Genomic DNA, 18,589 nt, shown 5'->3' on the forward strand with positions numbered 1-18,589 from the left:
ATCTGCAGGTGTCTTCAGGTCTAAAATGAGTCTCTTGTAAGCACATATAGATGGATCTTGTTTTCTTATCCATTCTGATACCCTATGTCTTTTGATTAAAGTGTTTGGTCCATTAACATTTAGAATAAGTACTGAAAGATACGAAATTAGCACCATTGTGTTGCCTGTTGAGTTGGTATTTCTGATGGTGTTCTCTGATCCTTTCTAGCCTTTGTTGCTTTTGTTCTTTTTTGTTTTGTCTTTTCTCCAAAGGGCCCCCTTAAAATTTCTTGCAGGGCTGGTTTAGTCATCACAAACTCCTTCAGTTTTTGTCTGGGAAATTCTCTGTCTCCTTCTATTCTGAATGACAGCCTTGATGGATGATTCTTGACTGCATATTTTTTTCTGAATCAGCACGTTAAATACATCCTGCTACTCTTTTTTTGCCTGCCAAGTTTCTGTGGATAGGTCTGCTGCAAACCTGATCTGTCTTCCCATAAAGGTTAAGGGCTCTTTTCCCCCCTTACTGCTTTCATAATTCTTTCCTTGTCAATTTTGTGAATTTGACAATGATATGCCTTGTTGATGGTCGGTTTTTGTTGAATCCAATGGGAGTTCTCTGTGCTTCTTGGATTTTGAGGTCTGTGTCCTTCCCCAGATTAGGAAAGTTTTCCACTATAATTTGCTCACATAAACCTTCTGCCCCTTTTTCTCTCTCTTAATTTTCTATGATTCCTATGATTTGGATATTATTCCTTTTTTTTTTTTTTTAATTTTTTTTTTTGAACGTTTTTTTATTTTTTTATTTTTGGGACAGAGAGAGACAGAGCATGAACGGGGGAGGGGCAGAGAGAGAGGGAGACACAGAATCGGAAACAGGCTCCAGGCTCTGAGCCATCAGCCCAGAGCCCGACGCGGGGCTCGAACTCATGGACCGCGAGATCGTGACCTGGCTGAAGTCGGGACGCTTAACCGACTGCGCCACCCAGGCGCCCCAATTATTCCTTTTTTAATAAGTCACTGAGTTCTCTAAGTCTTGTATCATCATCTTTTACCTTTGTTTCCCCCTTTTTTTCCTGCTTCATTATTCCCCATAATTTTATCTTCTAAATTGCTGATTCACTGCTCTGCTTCACCCAGCCTGGCCACCGTGGTATTCATTCAAGATTGCATCTCGTTTATAGCATTTTTAATTTCATCCTGACTAGATTTTATTTCTTCTATCTCCACAGAAAGGGACTCTATGCTTTTCTTCAACCCCAGCTAGTATTCTTATTATTGTGGTTCTAAATTCTAGTTCAGATATCTTGCTTATATCTGTGTTAAGACCCTGGCTGTCATTTCTTCTTATTCTTTCTTTTGGGGTAAATTCCTTCAATTTGTCATTTTGGAGGAAAAAAAATAATAAAAAATTAAATTAAAAACAAAACAAAAATCAAATAAAGGAAGACGGATCCTACATGTTTTTCTCTGCTTGTTGAAAGAAGCTTGATAGAATACAGAAAAAGAAGAAAAAGGAAAAAAAGTAAGAAAAAATTTAAAAATTAGAAATAATTATATAATAGAATAAGATGAAGTAGAATTTAAAAAACTAAAGTAGTAAAAATATTTTCTTTCTGTATTCAAGAATGAGGAAGAAACAGAAAAAAAGAAAACCAATTAAGCAAAAACAGATGCAAAGAAAATGAACAAATAAATGAACCAGTGAACAGAATGAAACCCAGTTTCCCCTAGAACTGAAACTATGAAGCCCTCTATAACCTGTACACTAAATGAATGGAATAACTTGTGCTGGTCTTCTAGAGAACGTGCTTGGAGGGAACAATTCAGTGGGACTTTGTGTAACGAATCCATTCTCCACTAAGTGGTGCTGCTCAGCTTACTGGAGTGGATCAGTGTGGTGCGCCTGCGCAGGAGAGGTGAAAATGGTTTCTCCAGCTCCCTAGTCTCTGGCACAGGAACTCTCCACTCTCACTGACCCACAATCAGGCACCCTTCCTTTGTCTCAGGCCTCCATCTAACTTCCCCCTCTACCCTGTCCACGTCCAAGCCAACCGCCTGCTAGGCGGCACCTCCCTCCAGAGTTTCATCTCAGATGGGGTTGTGTTTCAAAACCACATGCTTCAGAAACCGCTGGGGCTTGGACCCGTGCTCACTCTCTAGGGGAGGGTCTCACTGAGCAATGGCTGGGTGCCGGCTTGCCCCACAAAACATTCCTGTGATCGTGCAGTGTCAGAGGTTCAGAGATTATGGCAAACCACAGCACAGTCAGTGCCAGGTTTCACCTCACTCTGGCATCTTTGTCCCAATACCAACAAACGTGGCTGCTCTCTGGGGTCCACTGGGACCTTTGCCTGTGGGGAGGTTTATGGCCTCTACCAAATGCACTGCAAGCAGGGAAACTGCCTCTCCCCTTATGGCACACGGACCCCACAGACTCCAGTGGCTGCTCCTGGGGATTCTCCCTGCTTCCTCACCAGAGCACCACCAGGCACTGAGCTCCAGAGCTTCAGACTCTGCGCTCCACTGTTTGTAGAATCCTGGTGGTACTGAAACTCTCTGCTTTCTTCTTGCCAATGGTTGTGGGGAACAGACTTCTTATTCAGTCCCCTGTGAGTGTTTTCACTCCTTCTCTCTCTCTCTCCAGCTACTGTGGGGGGGGGGGGGGAGTGCTTTTCTTGCACAATCCTACACACCACTCTCTCCCCCATTATCTTTCTCTATCCTCTGTCTGCAAAAACAGCTCCCTACCCTCTGCAGCTTTTCTCTCCCCCAGTTCACCTTTCTGCACTGTGTACCTGCCAAGTTCTGTGGCTCAAGTTATGCAGACTGTTGCATTAATCCTCAGATCAATGTCCTAGGTGCCAATGGATTTCTTACTGAATGACCCACAACAATCTAACTCAATATGACCACAGCTGAATTCTCATCATCCTCCATCCATCCCTGGGCCTCCTTGGTTTTCCATCTTAGTAAATGGCACCACCTAGTTGCTTAAGCCAGAAACCTTCCCTTCCTTCACTTCCTTTACTTTCTTTACTTCACTTCCTACTCCAACATCCAATTTGTCTCTAAACTTAGCTCTAAACATCTCCCTCAAATGGATCCCTTAGCTTCCATTTCCACATCTACCAACACTAATCCAGGGCCCCTATTGTTGCCATCTCTAGACCTGTCTCTACTCTGCCAGGGTGAGTCTTGAAAAATATAATGTATAATGTATCACCTGCTACTCTACTTAAAACCATTTAATGTATTAAGCTAAAATACCCCAGGCCCTTGCCCCCATCTCAAGCTTCTTCTCCCACTCTTCCTGGCTGCTCCAGTGTCATTGGTGTCTCTGGGGATGTCAAATGGGCCACGCCCTCCCTTGCCTACAGGCCCTCAGATATGCCATTCACTCTGCCTGGAATAGGAGTCTCAACCCCAGCTGACTCCAAATAATTCATCAGTCACCAACGAGACATCAGATCCTCCGTCTGCCTTTCTTCAACCATCTACCTAGACTAGCGGTACCCCTGCCACAGAAAGCAGCTCTGGGTGTCAGCAGAAGCAAATTAGAGATGTCTCCAAGAAGAAGGAAACTGAAAGAGTACAGATCCAGGCCCCTTGCCCCACTTTAGTAAGGCAACTTTTTTGTTTCATATACATATAAATGTAAAATTTTATTTGAGAAGGGGGGTTCCCTATAAAACAGTTTAAAAACCACTAGAACAGATCACCTCTAAAGTCTTCCCCAGTTCTCAGAGTCTATTTATAAGGTATTATCTTTTGCTTTATAAATGAAAGTAACTCCACAGTAATCCCTCATCGATCACTGGGAAGAGTGGGAAGTGCTTACAATCATAGTAAGCATCATCGTTGACCAAGTGCATTTGGCATGGTCAGGTCTTAGAAAAAAATATAGGGTTAGGCAAAAACAATACGAACTGGAATAAAACAATATACGAAAGTACTAGGAGTATCCTGCTTTCAAAGCAAATCAGATTAACTACATTTACATATTTTCTAGTAGACAGCACTGCTGATTCACCTTTTTCAATTATTTAGGGAATGTCACAATTACATCGTAATACTCACTTACAGCATCGTGGCTAAGAAGCAGAAGGGGCTCTAGAGGCAGAATGCCTCTCAGAAATCTCAGAATGCCTCAAAATCTCAGCTCCTCCACTTACCAACTACATGCCCTTGGGAGAATCACTCAAGCTCTCTATGCCTCCAGATTCCCATCATAAAATGAAACGGATAATACCTACCTGACAGGGCTGTGATGAGGATAAAATGAGATAAAGCATGGAAGAATGGAGAGCACGGTCTGGCACTTAGGACTCAGTAAATGCCCACTACGGGTATATACACACATATGTTCAAGTTATACTAGACAGCCTGAATGTCTTAAGGTATCTGAACCAGCCCTTGCTGGCTTGAAATTTAACATCTTCTGCAATGACATCCTCTTTCATTTTTTTTCCCACTCTTGGCAAAACACTTATTAAACTACCTGCCTTCTTCATGGTGGTACCAAATTTATCATGGTGCTTAACGGCACACTTTTACACACCTGCTCTTCAATCCATTTATTGGAAAGTAAAGCATACCTCTTCCCTCTCTGCACCAACCCCATAGACTTGGTCACATCCTCTAAGGGAAGGGGAAGCATTAATTTCTTTTGTATCTGACCTGAAATGAACTTTTGTTACAGAAGTCTCATATTGTAAACTTTTATTATACAACTATGAAACAGCCTTAGCTAAAGACCAGTGTTGACAAAACCAGGACTGGCAAGGAACCACCATACTGTGAGACGTTACGCAAAAACATTCTCTAAGTACCAGGATTTTCCTTAGTACAATCGGACACATAAGTAAATGCCAGACAAGTAGTAATGTTATCGGACGAACTTTTTTCTGTTTTTACTTCCTCCTCTCTAGCAAAGATTCTTTTATAATAACTTAAAGTCATATGATAAGGGAAATAATAACTAATCTTTGAATAGTTTGCCTACAACCCTCCATCACATACAGAATATACACACTGAAAATTCCCACACACAAAAATGAATATTGTTCTGTAGGGGCGCCTGGGTGGCGTAGTCGGTTAAGCATCCGACTTCAGCCAGGTCATGATCTCGTGGTCCGTGAGTTCAAGCCCCGCATCAGGCTCTGGGCTGATGGCTCAGAGCCTGGAGCCTGTTTCCGATTCTGTGTCTCCCTCTCTCTCTGCCCCTCCCCCGTTCATGCTCTGTCTCTCTCTGTCCCAAAAATAAATAAACGTTGAAAAAAAAAATTTAAAAAAAAAAATGAATATTGTTCTGTATTAACAGCCCACTATCTCTTGTCAGCTATGTCACCTACTTCCTCAGTTTCATTCATTATTCTTTCAGTGCCACCAATCAGGCCTGGGTCAACGATGAAATGCTCCAAGGTAATTTTTTAATTACTGGTTAGAAGAACTCCAACTCCAGCCGAGAGCAAGCTATCACTCCACAGCTAAACACAGGGACAAAGACTAACAGGTCAAAATGAACACAAAGCCTGGAAATGTAACAAGATAACATTCTTTCAGGCCAAGGAAAGCTCAGTTTCAATTAACCTCCATTCTTTAAATCATTTTTTATAGGCTTCTTTCCTTAAGTGGCATGATTCTAATAACTTACCGGTCAGCAGCTTCCACGTCAAAACAAAACCTTCTGTCAATGGAGTCAGTATGCCTCTTGGTACATTCTTTCAAAAAGAACACTTCTCCATCCCCCTGAAAATAATCATTTTTAACATTCTCAAAAATACAATATAAACATAAACCTATTGAAGAATCCTATATTGGGGTCGGAGGGGGCACAAGTTTCAAGATTTTAAGTCCATTTATCCTGTTCTCTTTCAAACGAGTTTAAACACTATGTATAATCTTAATTTTCATCATCCTCTTTTCCTTAAGGTTTTCTAGATCTTACTCTGATTACAGTAACACTAAACCAGACCTCATGAGCACTGATTTTAAAGGGCAGATTAACAATATGGTTTCCAAATGCTAGAATATTTGTTATTCTCTCACTGCACTTTTTAAAAGAATAATTTGTTTTTAATTCGCATTATGTTACACTGTATGAAATAGTCAATATGTGACCATTTTTGACCTACAAAAACTTCAATTCCATGTGAATCTACCTAAAAGGTATAATGTATCAAAGGGCCCTAGATCAGCTACTGTGATCATCAAAAGCTAGACCACTCAATGTAGGTTTTGTTTCCTTAGTGAATCACCCTGAATTTATCTTAATTTGTTTTAATACAGTACTATTTTACCTCACTAAACCATCCAAGGGAGACAGAGGCAATGCAGGAACATGGGTTCTGAGTAAAAACTGTTAAGAACTCTGAGTATACACTTCTAGACTATTCTGACATTTTCTAAAATACAAGAATCTCCAAATAATACTAAACAAACATTCAAATATACCAATATTTTAAATATTAACAGTCATTATATTCTAAAAGTATTTTTTATCATTTGGTGGTTTAGCAGAAAGGCATCTCATATCTTAGCATTTGAGTTAGTCCTGACTCGTGACTAACACTCAACCCTCATGCTCAATCTTAACCCCATCAGCTTTTTTACAGTGATATCCTGGGGGCACCTGGGTGGCTAAGTCGGTTAAGCATCCGACTTCAGGTCAGGTCATAATCTCGCAGTTCATGAGTTCGAGCCCAGCATCGGGCTCTGTGCTGACAACTCAGAGCCTGGAGCCTATTTCAGATTCTGTGTCTCCCCCCTCTCTCTCTCTGTCCCTCTTCTGCTCACACTCTGTCTCTCTCTCTCTCTCTCTCTCTCTCTCTTTCACTCTCTCAAAAATAAACATAAAAGAAATTTAAAAAAAAAAAAAAAAAAAAAAAAGAATGATATCCTCACAGAGTCCCTGGGTAGCTTAGTCAGTTAAGCTAAATCTGACTCTTGATTTTGGCTCAGGTCATTATCTCATGGTTGGTAATTCTGAATCCTGTGTCAGGCTCAGCACTGACAACACGGAGTCTGCTTCGGAGTCTTGGGATTCTCTGTCTCCCTCTCTCTCTCTGCCCTTCCCTTGTTTGCAAGCATGCACTCTCGCTCTCTCAAAAATAAATACATAAACATTAGGAAAAAAAAAAAAAAAGAGTGATATCCTGACTTCCTCCTCTTCTCCACGGCCCTGATTTTCCATGTTTATTACATAACTATGTTTATATTATAAGCTGCTTTAAACATTTTTCAGGAAGATGCAAAGTATACGTAAATAGAAGTGAACCTGGGTTAATTCTGTATTCACCAAAGCAAAATCATACCCATCCACCCAGTAAGCAATGAGTTCACCTTTTTTTTTTTAACGTGTTACCAATTACATTCAATACTGGTGGAAGAGCTTTGTCTCCAGACTATAGATTATTGCTATGAGTTGCAGTTTCTATTTAAAACCCAAATAATGATCATCATTTTTAGACAGCAAACTCCTAAGGTTTTCTTGCTATCACGTGTTGTTTTGCTACTTATTTCTGCGGGAAATAAATGGGAACTGCCTAAGTGAGAACTTTGTACATCTAAATGGAAAACAATATGATTCATTACAGATTACCTACTGCATAATGTTTTCAGGCTGTAAATACATGTGCACACATCCGATCTGTGTGAACACTGACCTGACAGAACACTGAGTCGTGAAAGCTTCTCGTAGGTGTTCACTACATCCTCTAATAATACTGGACATAAAAGGATTCTAGTCCTGACCATAAAAACCCACACATACAATTCAAAAACCACAAGGGCTCTTATTGGCCTATTTCATTTAGGAACAAAAGAAAACAAAGATCTGAATCCTAAAAACAAGATACAGTATATTTACCATTAATGAATATATACACCATTAAAATGTCAGCCTCAAAAAACTACCTGTCACACAGAATACAAAAATACATAATCAAATACTTACAAGCTTTCCCCCAGATCTGTGCTCAAATGGGATTATGTTAAACTTCTTGGCTGCTTTCCGATACATGCAGTAGTGTTTGACCCAACTGGAACCGAATGGAGCAGGCCCTTCAAGAAGAAATAGATCTTTACCTTTTTCCTCATAAATAAGCAGATACACAGAGTGCCAAACGCATTACTATAGAGGAAAAAAAAAAATAAGCAGCAACTAACACAGCTCAAGGAAACAAACCAGCAACGATGTGGATTCCAATTTAAAAAAAAAAAAAAAGTAGGGAAAATAAGCCTGAGAGAGATCATTTGAGAGAAAATGCAATACTTTTTAGCAACAGAGCAGTGAGTCAAAGACATACTTCTCAGTTTGCCACACCATTATCTCACACCTAAAAATGTCTTAATTGTGAACTATACTTTTTGTTTATTTCTAGGTATTAAGAGTTCACAAGGGTTTCAACGATTCCATTCAACATATGTGATAGTTCTGGATTTGGTTCTGGCCTCTTAATATGATACAATCACAGAATCTAGCATCTCAGGAGTTCTGAGTCCACTCCAGCACCCTGGTGGGTAGCTGCCCTTACTAATGATGCTTTGTAAAGGTAAGCTTTAAAATGAAAAATGAAGAACGGAGAGGTGCTATCTACATCTGACCAGAACATTCTCAGAACCACTCTTTACCTCTTGTAGAGTCGATATTATCACCATCAGAGCTCTTAGAAGACAGTGGTCTACATAAGGAGTACCTAGCAATCTTGAGTTTCACATGCCAATAAAAGTACAATTATAACACAAGTTAGGTCACCCAGAGGTTGACAATTTTGTCTTTTACCAAGTAAAGACATTAAAAAAAAAAAAAAGCAAGTAACAGGGCTCTTGGGTGGCTCAGTCAGTTAAGCATCTGACTCTTGATTTTGGCTCAGGTCATGACTTCACTGAGCCCCACATCAGGCTCAGTACGGAGCCTGCTGGGGATTCTCTCTCTTCCTCTCTCTCTCTGCTCCTCCCTTGCTCTCGTGCTCACTCACATGCATGCGATCATTCTCTCTCTCTCTGTCAAAATAAATAAACTTTAAAAAAGTAAGGGGTGGGGCGCCTGGGTGGCGCAGTCGGTTGAGCGTCCGACTTCAGCCAGGTCACGATCTCGCGGTCCGTGAGTTCGAGCCCCGCGTCAGGCTCTGGGCTGATGGCTCGGAGCCTGGAGCCTGTTTCCGATTCTGTGTCTCCCTCTCTCTCTGCCCTTCCCCCGTTCATGCTCTGTCTCTCTCTGTCCCAAAAATAAATAAATGTTGAAAAAAAAAAAAAAATTAAAAAAGTAAGGGGAAGGGGGAAAAAGTTACAAACAGAGAGGGAGGGAAGCAGACCATAAGAGACTCTTAAATACAGAAAACTGAGGGTTGATAGGGGGTGGGGGAGAGGGGAAAGTGGGTGATGGGCACTGAGGAGGGCACTTGTTGGGATGAGCACTGGGTGCTATATGGAAACCAATATGACAATAAACTATATTAAAAAAATAAAAAGCAAGTAACTTGTTTTGTCACCATAATTTCATCTACAAACAAGTAAACTTTCTACATCTAAAAATCAAGAAGGACAAGCTTAGGAGGGAAAAGGGACTCATTCAAAAGGAATCCACCAAGCTTTAGGAAAAACTGACCACATTGTCTTGGGGACAGTAGAGGGTTGAAAGGGGTTACCAGACCACAGTAATCCCACCTCAGACCATCATGAGTGCAAAAACCACAATTCAGGAACCACTGGGGTGTGTGTGTGTGGGTGTGTGTGTGTGTGTGTGTTAGGAACAGCTAGCTTGGTATCCTATTCTATGGTTCAAAACATATTGTGCAGATATTTCATTCCTAAGAAAAAAATGTTGAGGGAGGATGGCGTATTATCTTTTTAATTAAAAAAAAAAAATTTAAGCTTAGACCAAATGCCCAAGAAATGACAAACCCTAACCTCAAATCCGAGTCTCTGGCCCCACATAACAAGGTCTCCCCACTAATTAAGCCAGCATCCTTTCCTGACTCCCATCTGACCCAAGCATACAGGCTTTTCACACCGTCCATGGTCCAGATAATATACTAGAGGGCACAACACAGACAGACAACGCCAGCATTCAGACTTGTATGATCTAAAGAACATTATTTACCTCTCTATTTTCTCGATGGTATTTTCATTCTCTCAATGGTAAATGGGGCAATAATAGCCCCATACACTTCATAGGGTTTTTTAGTGGACTAAGTGAGGTGTATAACAAGCTTAGCACAGTGCCTGGCACACAGTTAACAAGAGAATTTTGCCACTGTTGTTTTCATTCTGTTTTTCCAACTAGTTTCAGCCCAATTCCTCTCAAAGCCAGTTAAGCTGAGCAACAGTTACGAATCTAAAAATTAAAGTTTCCTGTGATTTTCACTTGGGCATATAATACAAAAATTCTATCCTTCTGTCTCTACCCTACATGTTAATTTAGTCCTTTCAAATTCATTGAACAAACAGATTAAAAAGCTGAAGTGTCAGAAAAATAGAGTTCTGCTCGCCATGTAACTCCTCTTCATGAGACGTGAAGAGTATGGAGGTCCAGATTACATAAGGACAGAGAGAAAAAGAACAACCACTCTGCCGACTACATATGCATTAGCTTCAACTTGAAGCACAGATATCCCATAGCTAGCCCATGAGTATGCCCTCCTACTACAGTGGTCAGTTTGAAAGTCCTGTAAATCAGCCACGCTCAGTGAAAATTGTTAAGTACTCTGACGGCGGTCAAGGGTGGGGAGGCAAGAAGATAGCAAATACAGAAACCTTTTCACATTCTCCTCCTTTCTACCACATAGTACTCAGGTTCTACAGTTGAAGAAGTAAAGTTTAAGAGCTGAACAGTTAAAATAAGACCAAACTGTCAAAAGTTTTAAAGAATTTTTAGGTGCCTTAATTTTCAAAATAAGGACACTCTATGCACTGCATATTCACTGAGAGCAACAATACTAAAAATGCAGTGAGATAAGTTAGGATGCCACCTAGGAATATTTTGTATAGCCATCTGCAATCACCCTGATAATTTTAGCAAGAACAAATGATCTCAGATTGGTGTGGAAAGCAATGACGTGAAGGAATAGGAGGAATATGTCCCTCTTGACTTTAACATGGAAAAGGAGTTGTGGGAGGAGGAGGGTGTGCATATGTATATGAATGTGCCTATGTGTATGCGTAGGTGAGAAGGACGGGGGTGAAGGGAAAGGAGGAAAAAGATAATACCTCGCCTTGCTTTCAGCCTTACACCATGTTCCGGCATCCGCACAAGCGTTAGCAAAGTATGGTACAGAATTTGGGGGTGCAGCTAGAAAACAGGGTGCATCTTGAGTTCTTCATTTCAGGGTCCCCTCCCTAGAGCAGAAATGTGCTTTCCCCCCAAATATAAAATATACCTTCTAGGACAGGAGGGGGCAGAGGAAGTGGTAGGAATAATTATTCCAAAAATCGAGTAATTACAGTAAGAGTTTTAAAATAATTTTCCATCAGTCATTCATCATTGCTCGGGGTCCTCTTACTTTTTTCCTGTACATACAGGTAGCCTTCTGCTGTGAACTGACTTGCTCGTTTGTGGTCCTTGGGATTCTGTCTGATTTTGTTCATAAGTTCTTCCACTTCTGACCTTGTTCCTTCAAAACGATTCCGCGTCTGAAATAGATAAAATATATATATATATATATATATATATATACATATATATATATATATATATATATATATGTTTTCAGTTTTCATGTGTTTTGGATGTACATTTTTAAGCCTCTGGATAACTATAATTAAATTTGTAGGATTTTTCTATAAACTTCTCAAGGTATACCCATCCCTTCCAGTGTGTCTCTTTAAGATTGTCATTCAAAGAAAAATATTACTGGTAAAATAGCTAATAGAAGTCTAATAAGCCAAGTAGGGATTACTTTCGAACTTTTCTAACACCAAGAATAATTGTGTTATTCAACGTAAGAATTCCTACCTCCATGTCTCACAATATTACTAAATCTTAGATTTAAAAAAAAATAGGTCATAAAATATATTGGAAGTCTTTCCTTTGCACAATCAACCTGACTCTTTGTTATTATACCAGCACTATTAAGTACTCAGAATCTGAAAAACTTAATTCTGCTCTGCAAACTAATAAATATGAGGTCATCTTCTCCAGGTCATGGCAATTGCAGTTGAAATGATATTTCTTCTCAGATAAAGGAAGGGGGGGGGGGGGGAATTTCATGTACAAATAATGTCTTTGCTATCTGAAGAGACAAATCACATTTCTGAAACCCAGGAGACTCAGCATGCCAATATCTCTGTCAAACGGCTACCCTGAAAACGTATATGCAAGGTGAAGTGACAAAATTACCAAGGCAAGCATGATGAGTCAGCACCACCAAGTTTCTGGACATTTCTTTCATCCACACTCTAAAATAATTGTATTAACACCAAAAAACTGCTGATGTGAAACTGTGGACAAGCGGAGATAAAAAATTTTTATTGAAATTCCTCCCCTCTCCTCCCTACAAGGAAAGAGGTTACCGAGGGTCCTAGAATAGAAAAATGGTAGAATGGTACACATTCTTTAGGAGAAGAGGAGTCTGATAAATGCAGACTGCAAAGGGGAAAACTTATCTTCAGAAGCTTATTTTAAAAAAACAAGCTGAGAGTTAAAAAAATAAACTTTATGTGCTAGAACAAAACGCAGGATTGCAGGGAGGGTGGAACTCATTTGTTAATGCCAGTTCTCTCTTCCCTTCCTGTTTCTCAAGCCTCCAGGATTTCTTGTCCCCATTTTAATACTCATCTTACCCTGATTTTATTTATTTGCCTCCTTTGTCACTTTGCTTAGTGACAACTCCCAATGCTCACTTCTTTCTGAAGGTGCATCTGTGTGTAGAATATTTATACACATAAATACCTCTGAGATATTGTGGGTTTGGTTCCAGGCCACTGCAATAAAGCGAATATAGCAATAAAGCAAGTCACATGAATTTTTAGGTTTCCTGGTGTATACAAAAGTTCTGTTTACACTATGCTGTAGTCTATTAAGTGTGCAATAGAATTATGTCTTTAAAATGTACATATTTTAAATAAAAACCACTTTATTGCTAAAAGAAAATGCTAACCATCTTCTGAGCTTTCAGTGAGTCAATCATTTTGCTGGTGGAGGGTCTTGCTTTGATGTTGACGCCTGCTGACTGATGAGGATGGTGGTTGCTGAAGGTTGGGGTGACCGTGGCACTTTCTTGAAGTAAGACAACAACGATATATGCCACATCAAATGACTCTTCCTTTCATGAAAAATCTCCCTGCAGCATGCAGTGCTGTTTGGTACCATTTCACCCACGACAGTGCTTCTTTCAAAACTGGACTCAATCCTCTCAAACCCTGCTGCTGCTTTATCAGCTAAAGTTATGGAATATTCTAACTTCTTTGTTGTCATTTTAGCAAATCTTCATAGCAGCTTCACCAGGATAGATTCCATATCAAGAAACCATTTTCTTTACTCATACATAAAAATAACTCCTCTGTTAAAGTTTTATCATGAGACTGAAGCAATTCAATCCCACCTTCAGGCTGTATCTACTTCTAATTCTAGTTCTCTCACTATTTCTGCCACATCCGCAGTTACTTCCTCCATTGAAGTCCTGAACACCTCAAAGTCATCCATAAGAGTTGAAACCGGCTTCTTCCAAACTCCTGCTTATATTGGTATTCTGACCTCTTCCCATGAATCACAAATGTTCTTAATGGCATCTAGGTCTCAACAGAGGGCTTAAAACACTCAGTAAATTATGCTGTAAAGAAATGTGCTGCATCTGGCTTTGTTGTTCCGTTTACAGAGCACAGGTAAGACTAGAATTAGCCTAATTCTTTTTTTTTTTTTTTTTAATTTTTTTTTTCAACGTTTATTTATTTTTGGGACAGAGAGAGACAGAGCATGAACGGGGGAGGGGCAGAGAGAGAGGGAGACACAGAATCGGAAACAGGCTCCAGGCTCTGAGCCATCAGCCCAGAGCCCGACGCGGGGCTCGAACTCACGGACCGCGAGATCGTGACCTAAGAATTAGCCTAATTCTTAAGGGCCCTAGGATTTTCAGAATGGTCAATGAGCACTGGCTTCAACTTAGTCACCAGCTGTATTAGCCTCTAACAGGAGAGTCAGCCTGTCCTTTGAAGCCAGGCATCGTCTGCATTGAAAATCTGCTGTATCATGAGGCCACCTTCATGAATTATCTCAGCTGGACCTTCTGGATAGCTTGCTGCAGCTTCTCCGGCAGCACTTGCCACTTCATGTTGCGCTTTTCTCTTATAGAAACAGCTTCTTCCCATAAACTTCACAAACCAACTTCTGCTAGCTTCTGACCTTTCTTCTGCAACTTTTTCACTTCTCTCACGCTTCATGGAATTGAAGAGAGTTAGGGTCTTGCTCTAGATTAGTCTTTGGCTTAAGGGAATGTTGTAGCCAGTTTGAGCTTCTGTCCAAACCACTGAAATTTCCTCTGTATCAGCATTAAGACTGTTTCACCTTTTTTTCCCCCAACAGGCTTCACACCCAGCACAGAGCTGAAGGCAGGGCCTGAACTCATGACCCTGAGATCAAGACCTGAGCTGAGATCCAGTCAGATGCTTAACCAACTGAGCCACCCAGGCACCCCACGACTGTTTCACTTTCGTATTATTCATGTGTTCAGTGGAGCAGCACCTTTAATTTTCTTCAAGAAAGCTTCCTTTGTGCTCACAACTTGGCTGTTTGGCACAAGAGACATAGCTTTCAGCCCCTGTGGGCTTTTGACATGTCTTCCTCACTAAACTTAAACATTTCTAGCTTTTGCTTTAATGTGTGATTCTTCCTTTCACTTGAACACTTAGAAGCTATTATAGGGTTATTCACTGACTCAATCTCAATATTGCTGTGTCTTGGGGAATAGGGAGGCCTGAGGCGAGGGAGAAAGATGGGGGTGCAGGACAGTTGGTCAGTGGAGCAGTCAGAACACACAATATTCTTCAAGTTCGCTATCATATACAGGCACAATCTGTGGCACCCCAAAACAATTATGACAGTGACATCAAAGACCACTGATCACAGATCAGCATCACAAATGTAATGATAATGAAAAAGTATCAAATATCACAAGAATTACCAAAACCTGAGACAGAGACACCAAGTAAGCAACTGCTATTGTAAAAATAGCACCAGTAGACTTGTGGGACATAGGTTGCCACAAACCTTCAATTTGTAACAAATGCAGTATCTGTGAAGCTCCAAAAGGCAAAGCACAATAGAACAAGGTATGCCTGTACATAGATACACACATATATAGACATGTGCATACCATGTACGCACAGATGCCAGCAGAGACACACACATGCATACACGTATATTCCTATTTATGTCGTGACTTGTATCCAATACTCTCATTAATTATATTAATGCCCAAATTTCCTACATTTGACAAGCAGAGGCCCCTTCTACCTGACCCCTGTACCTTTTGATATGTCTTCTTGAGTGATCCCCTACTTTCTGGTTCAAAAAGGAGTCCTGGGTCCATCTTATACTTTTCTCTGTCCCAGTCCTAAAATCAGTCATATCCCCCAAAGAAGACCTTATTCCTTTCACTGGAGTGTAGTATTTAAATAGAAACCAAAATCTGAACACAGTGTGCTCACAGATAAGGGGTTGTCACTGCTTCTGGGTCTTCTTGGCAGATAGAAAAACTATACGGATGTGTGTGTGTGTGTGTGTGTGTGTGTGTGTACACATACATACGTGTTTTCACACACATACACCTGTCATTTCTATATGTCTCTATTGGAAAAACCCACATGTTCATACCGGTAAATCTAATTCCAATCCAATACTTCCAGTCTCTTTCTAGCCTATCCCTTCCCAATTTTGTATATTTCTTTTCAGATAGTGAGAAATCTAGTTCCCATTACTCTCAATCTATTTACTTATTTGCTCAATTAATACATTTGCTCAATGCAACCAATCTCTACTCCAGCCACCTCTTTTTCAGGCTGCCTCTACTCCCTCCCCACTCCCACTATACCATCACCCCCACTTTCCTTGCTGCAGGGCTCTCCATGGAGTACTCCCTTCCCTCATCATCCTACTTCCTCAGATGCTTATGACTGTGCTCTGTGAAGGGAGGGAAAGGATTTTACCATTTTAAGTAAATTATGAATGGCAGTTAAAATTGTATTTTTTAAAACTTTGAACATAAATAATAGAATGGCTAGAACCCAGTAATCTCCAATTCTAAATTCTGGTGTCTATTAAAAGATATCATCAAATAATAACGTTAGGCTGTAAATTCTACAGTAAGTGACCATGACAGTGTTTACACTGTGACTGGCACTACTGAAAGCACTTTTTGGTGTTTTATTTACTTTCTTTAAGTTTATTTATTATTTGAGAGAGAGAGAGAGAGGGAGGGAGGGCAAGAGAGAGAGGAAAAGAGAGAATGCCAAGCAGGCTCCACGCTGTCAGTGTGGAGCCAGATGCAGAACTCAATCTCACAACTGCAAGATCATGACCTGAGCTAATCTAAGAGTCGGACACTTAACCGACTGAGCCATCCAGACGCCCTACTTTTGGTGTTTTAATCCTCAAAATAACCTCTAAGTTAGGCTAGTGCTATCCACTGTCAGCCATATACCACTGTATTATTTCCTTTCCTTGCATGCTTTGCTAAATAAATTTCTAAATAAACCAGTCTTAAATAAAGTCTTCTAAATTAAACACTTTATTACATCACCTATTTGGGAGAACAATTTGGGGGCTAAGCTGGAATTCAGACCCATCTGAGTATGTCTGGAAAACCGGTGAGTCAAGATTAACACAGGTTCAGTCCCATATTAAGGGGAGATGGAGCTTTTAACAGTGTTATACCCAGAAATAAAGCTTTCAAAGCAGAGGCAAAGGCTGACTCCAAGTACCGATACCCATTTTAAGTTTTCCCATCCTAGCCCCATGACCTCACTCAGAGAAGAAAAGAAGGCAAAGCAGAACTAAAAATATGAAGGGGCACCTGGATGGCTCAGTTAGTTATCTGACTCTTGGTTTCAGCTCAGGTCATGATCCCAGGGTTGTGGGACTGAGTCCCACATCAGGCTCCACACTGAGCATGGAGCCTCTTTCTTTCTCTTCTTCCTCTCTGTTTCTCTCTCTCGGTGCCTGGGTAGTTCAGTGGGTTAAGCAGCCAACTCTTGATTTCAGCTCAGGTCAGGATCTTATGGATCGTGAGTCTGAGCCCCAAGTCAGGCTCTGCACTACCAGTGAAGAGCCTGCTTGGAATTTTCTCTCCCTCTTTCTCTGCCCCTCCAACATGCTCTCTCTCTCAAGTAAATAAATTTTTTAAAAAAAAGATTCTCTCTCTCTCTTTCCCTCTGCCCCTCTGACTTGCATATTCTGTCTCTTTAAAATAAAATAAAAATTATGAAGAAGCTTTCATGAAGTAGTTGTAAAACATCAGGGTGGGCCCCATGAAGCCCTGCTTTAGTAACTTTGCAAAAGAACATAACATAAAGGGGTAAGTTCCTACCTAAACACACACACACACACACACACACACACACACACACACACACACACACCCTCACTGTAATTCTCATATCACCCCTCATGTGAGATGGCAGAAGAAGGAATGTTATGCAACAGACTCCAAGTGAATAGGTAATCGAGTCTAAATCCCATATAAGACACCTTCCATGGGGGTGAGGGGAACACAGGTTAGAACAGGTGCGAGGTAGGGGTGAGTTGAGGTGCAACATCGGGGCCTAAATCTGAGTTCTTATCATTAAAGGGACTCCCATGTTACCCGCAAGTTGCTACGGTGTAGGCAAGCAAATGGCCATATCAAGATGTTTCCCAGCTCCTGTTATTTACTGACCCCAGAAATACCATGAGTGACCCATGTGTATCCGAGTACAGAAGCTGAAACTAACCACCATGACCCCCTAGAGTGATTCTGACCAAGTTCCAGTGTCAGCCCTGACCTTAAGGTATGATATCAGGAAGTTATTGTCCTCATTGTCCTCATCTGTAAAATAGGAATAAAAAAAAATCTACATCATAGGACTTTTACAAAGACTAAATGTGTATAATCCAAATAAAGCACACAGGTAATACCTGGCACTTGGTAACAAAATTAATTTAGCTGCCATTACTACTACAACTACTACTGTTACAAGTAAGTCATCCAAGAGTCACAATTATTCTCATCTAACAGAGGATAAAAGGAAATCTTCACTATCAAACTGACAAGTTATTGTTTTAAATCTTATTGGAAAAGAAACTGTATTTTTAATTTTTTTTTTTCAGAATACAAAAACTAATCCACAAGATTTTAAAACAAAGAGGGAAGGGCACAAACTACAAAAAGAAAAGGTTCAAAAGCAATTAAAAGGGACTATAAACCTATTTCTCACAAATAACCACATTTGTATTTTTTACACAATCACTTCCAATCTCTTTTTGAAAAAAACATAGTTTATTATTTTAGTGCTCTATTTTTCTCACAACACTGTAACAAAAATATTTGGGCATATTCTTAAAATCTTAACTATTCTTAGTATTTTCTGGGGATTCTCCATGAATCCTAAGATTTCTCACATTAAATTTCCTTCTAGG

The 18,589-nt window shown here is 40.3% G+C and overlaps 1 protein-coding gene across 3 annotated transcripts in view; it reads right to left on the reverse strand.

The window, feature by feature from the left end:
• Positions 1-18,589, reverse strand: part of ARHGAP10 (Rho GTPase activating protein 10) — a 325,048-nt gene that overhangs the window by 180,148 nt on the left and 126,311 nt on the right. For all 3 annotated transcript variants that reach the window (XM_045466135.1, XM_045466157.1, XM_045466146.1), the window contains 3 exons: positions 11,484-11,613; positions 7,937-8,043; positions 5,636-5,730 (listed from right to left, as the gene is read on the reverse strand). In XM_045466135.1, the coding sequence (XP_045322091.1) occupies positions 5,636-5,730; positions 7,937-8,043; positions 11,484-11,613 (332 nt within the window). The remainder of the gene's footprint in view (positions 1-5,635; positions 5,731-7,936; positions 8,044-11,483; positions 11,614-18,589) is intronic.

This window comes from Leopardus geoffroyi, chromosome B1, assembly GCF_018350155.1.
Source record: "Leopardus geoffroyi isolate Oge1 chromosome B1, O.geoffroyi_Oge1_pat1.0, whole genome shotgun sequence".
NCBI lineage: Eukaryota > Metazoa > Chordata > Mammalia > Carnivora > Felidae > Leopardus > Leopardus geoffroyi.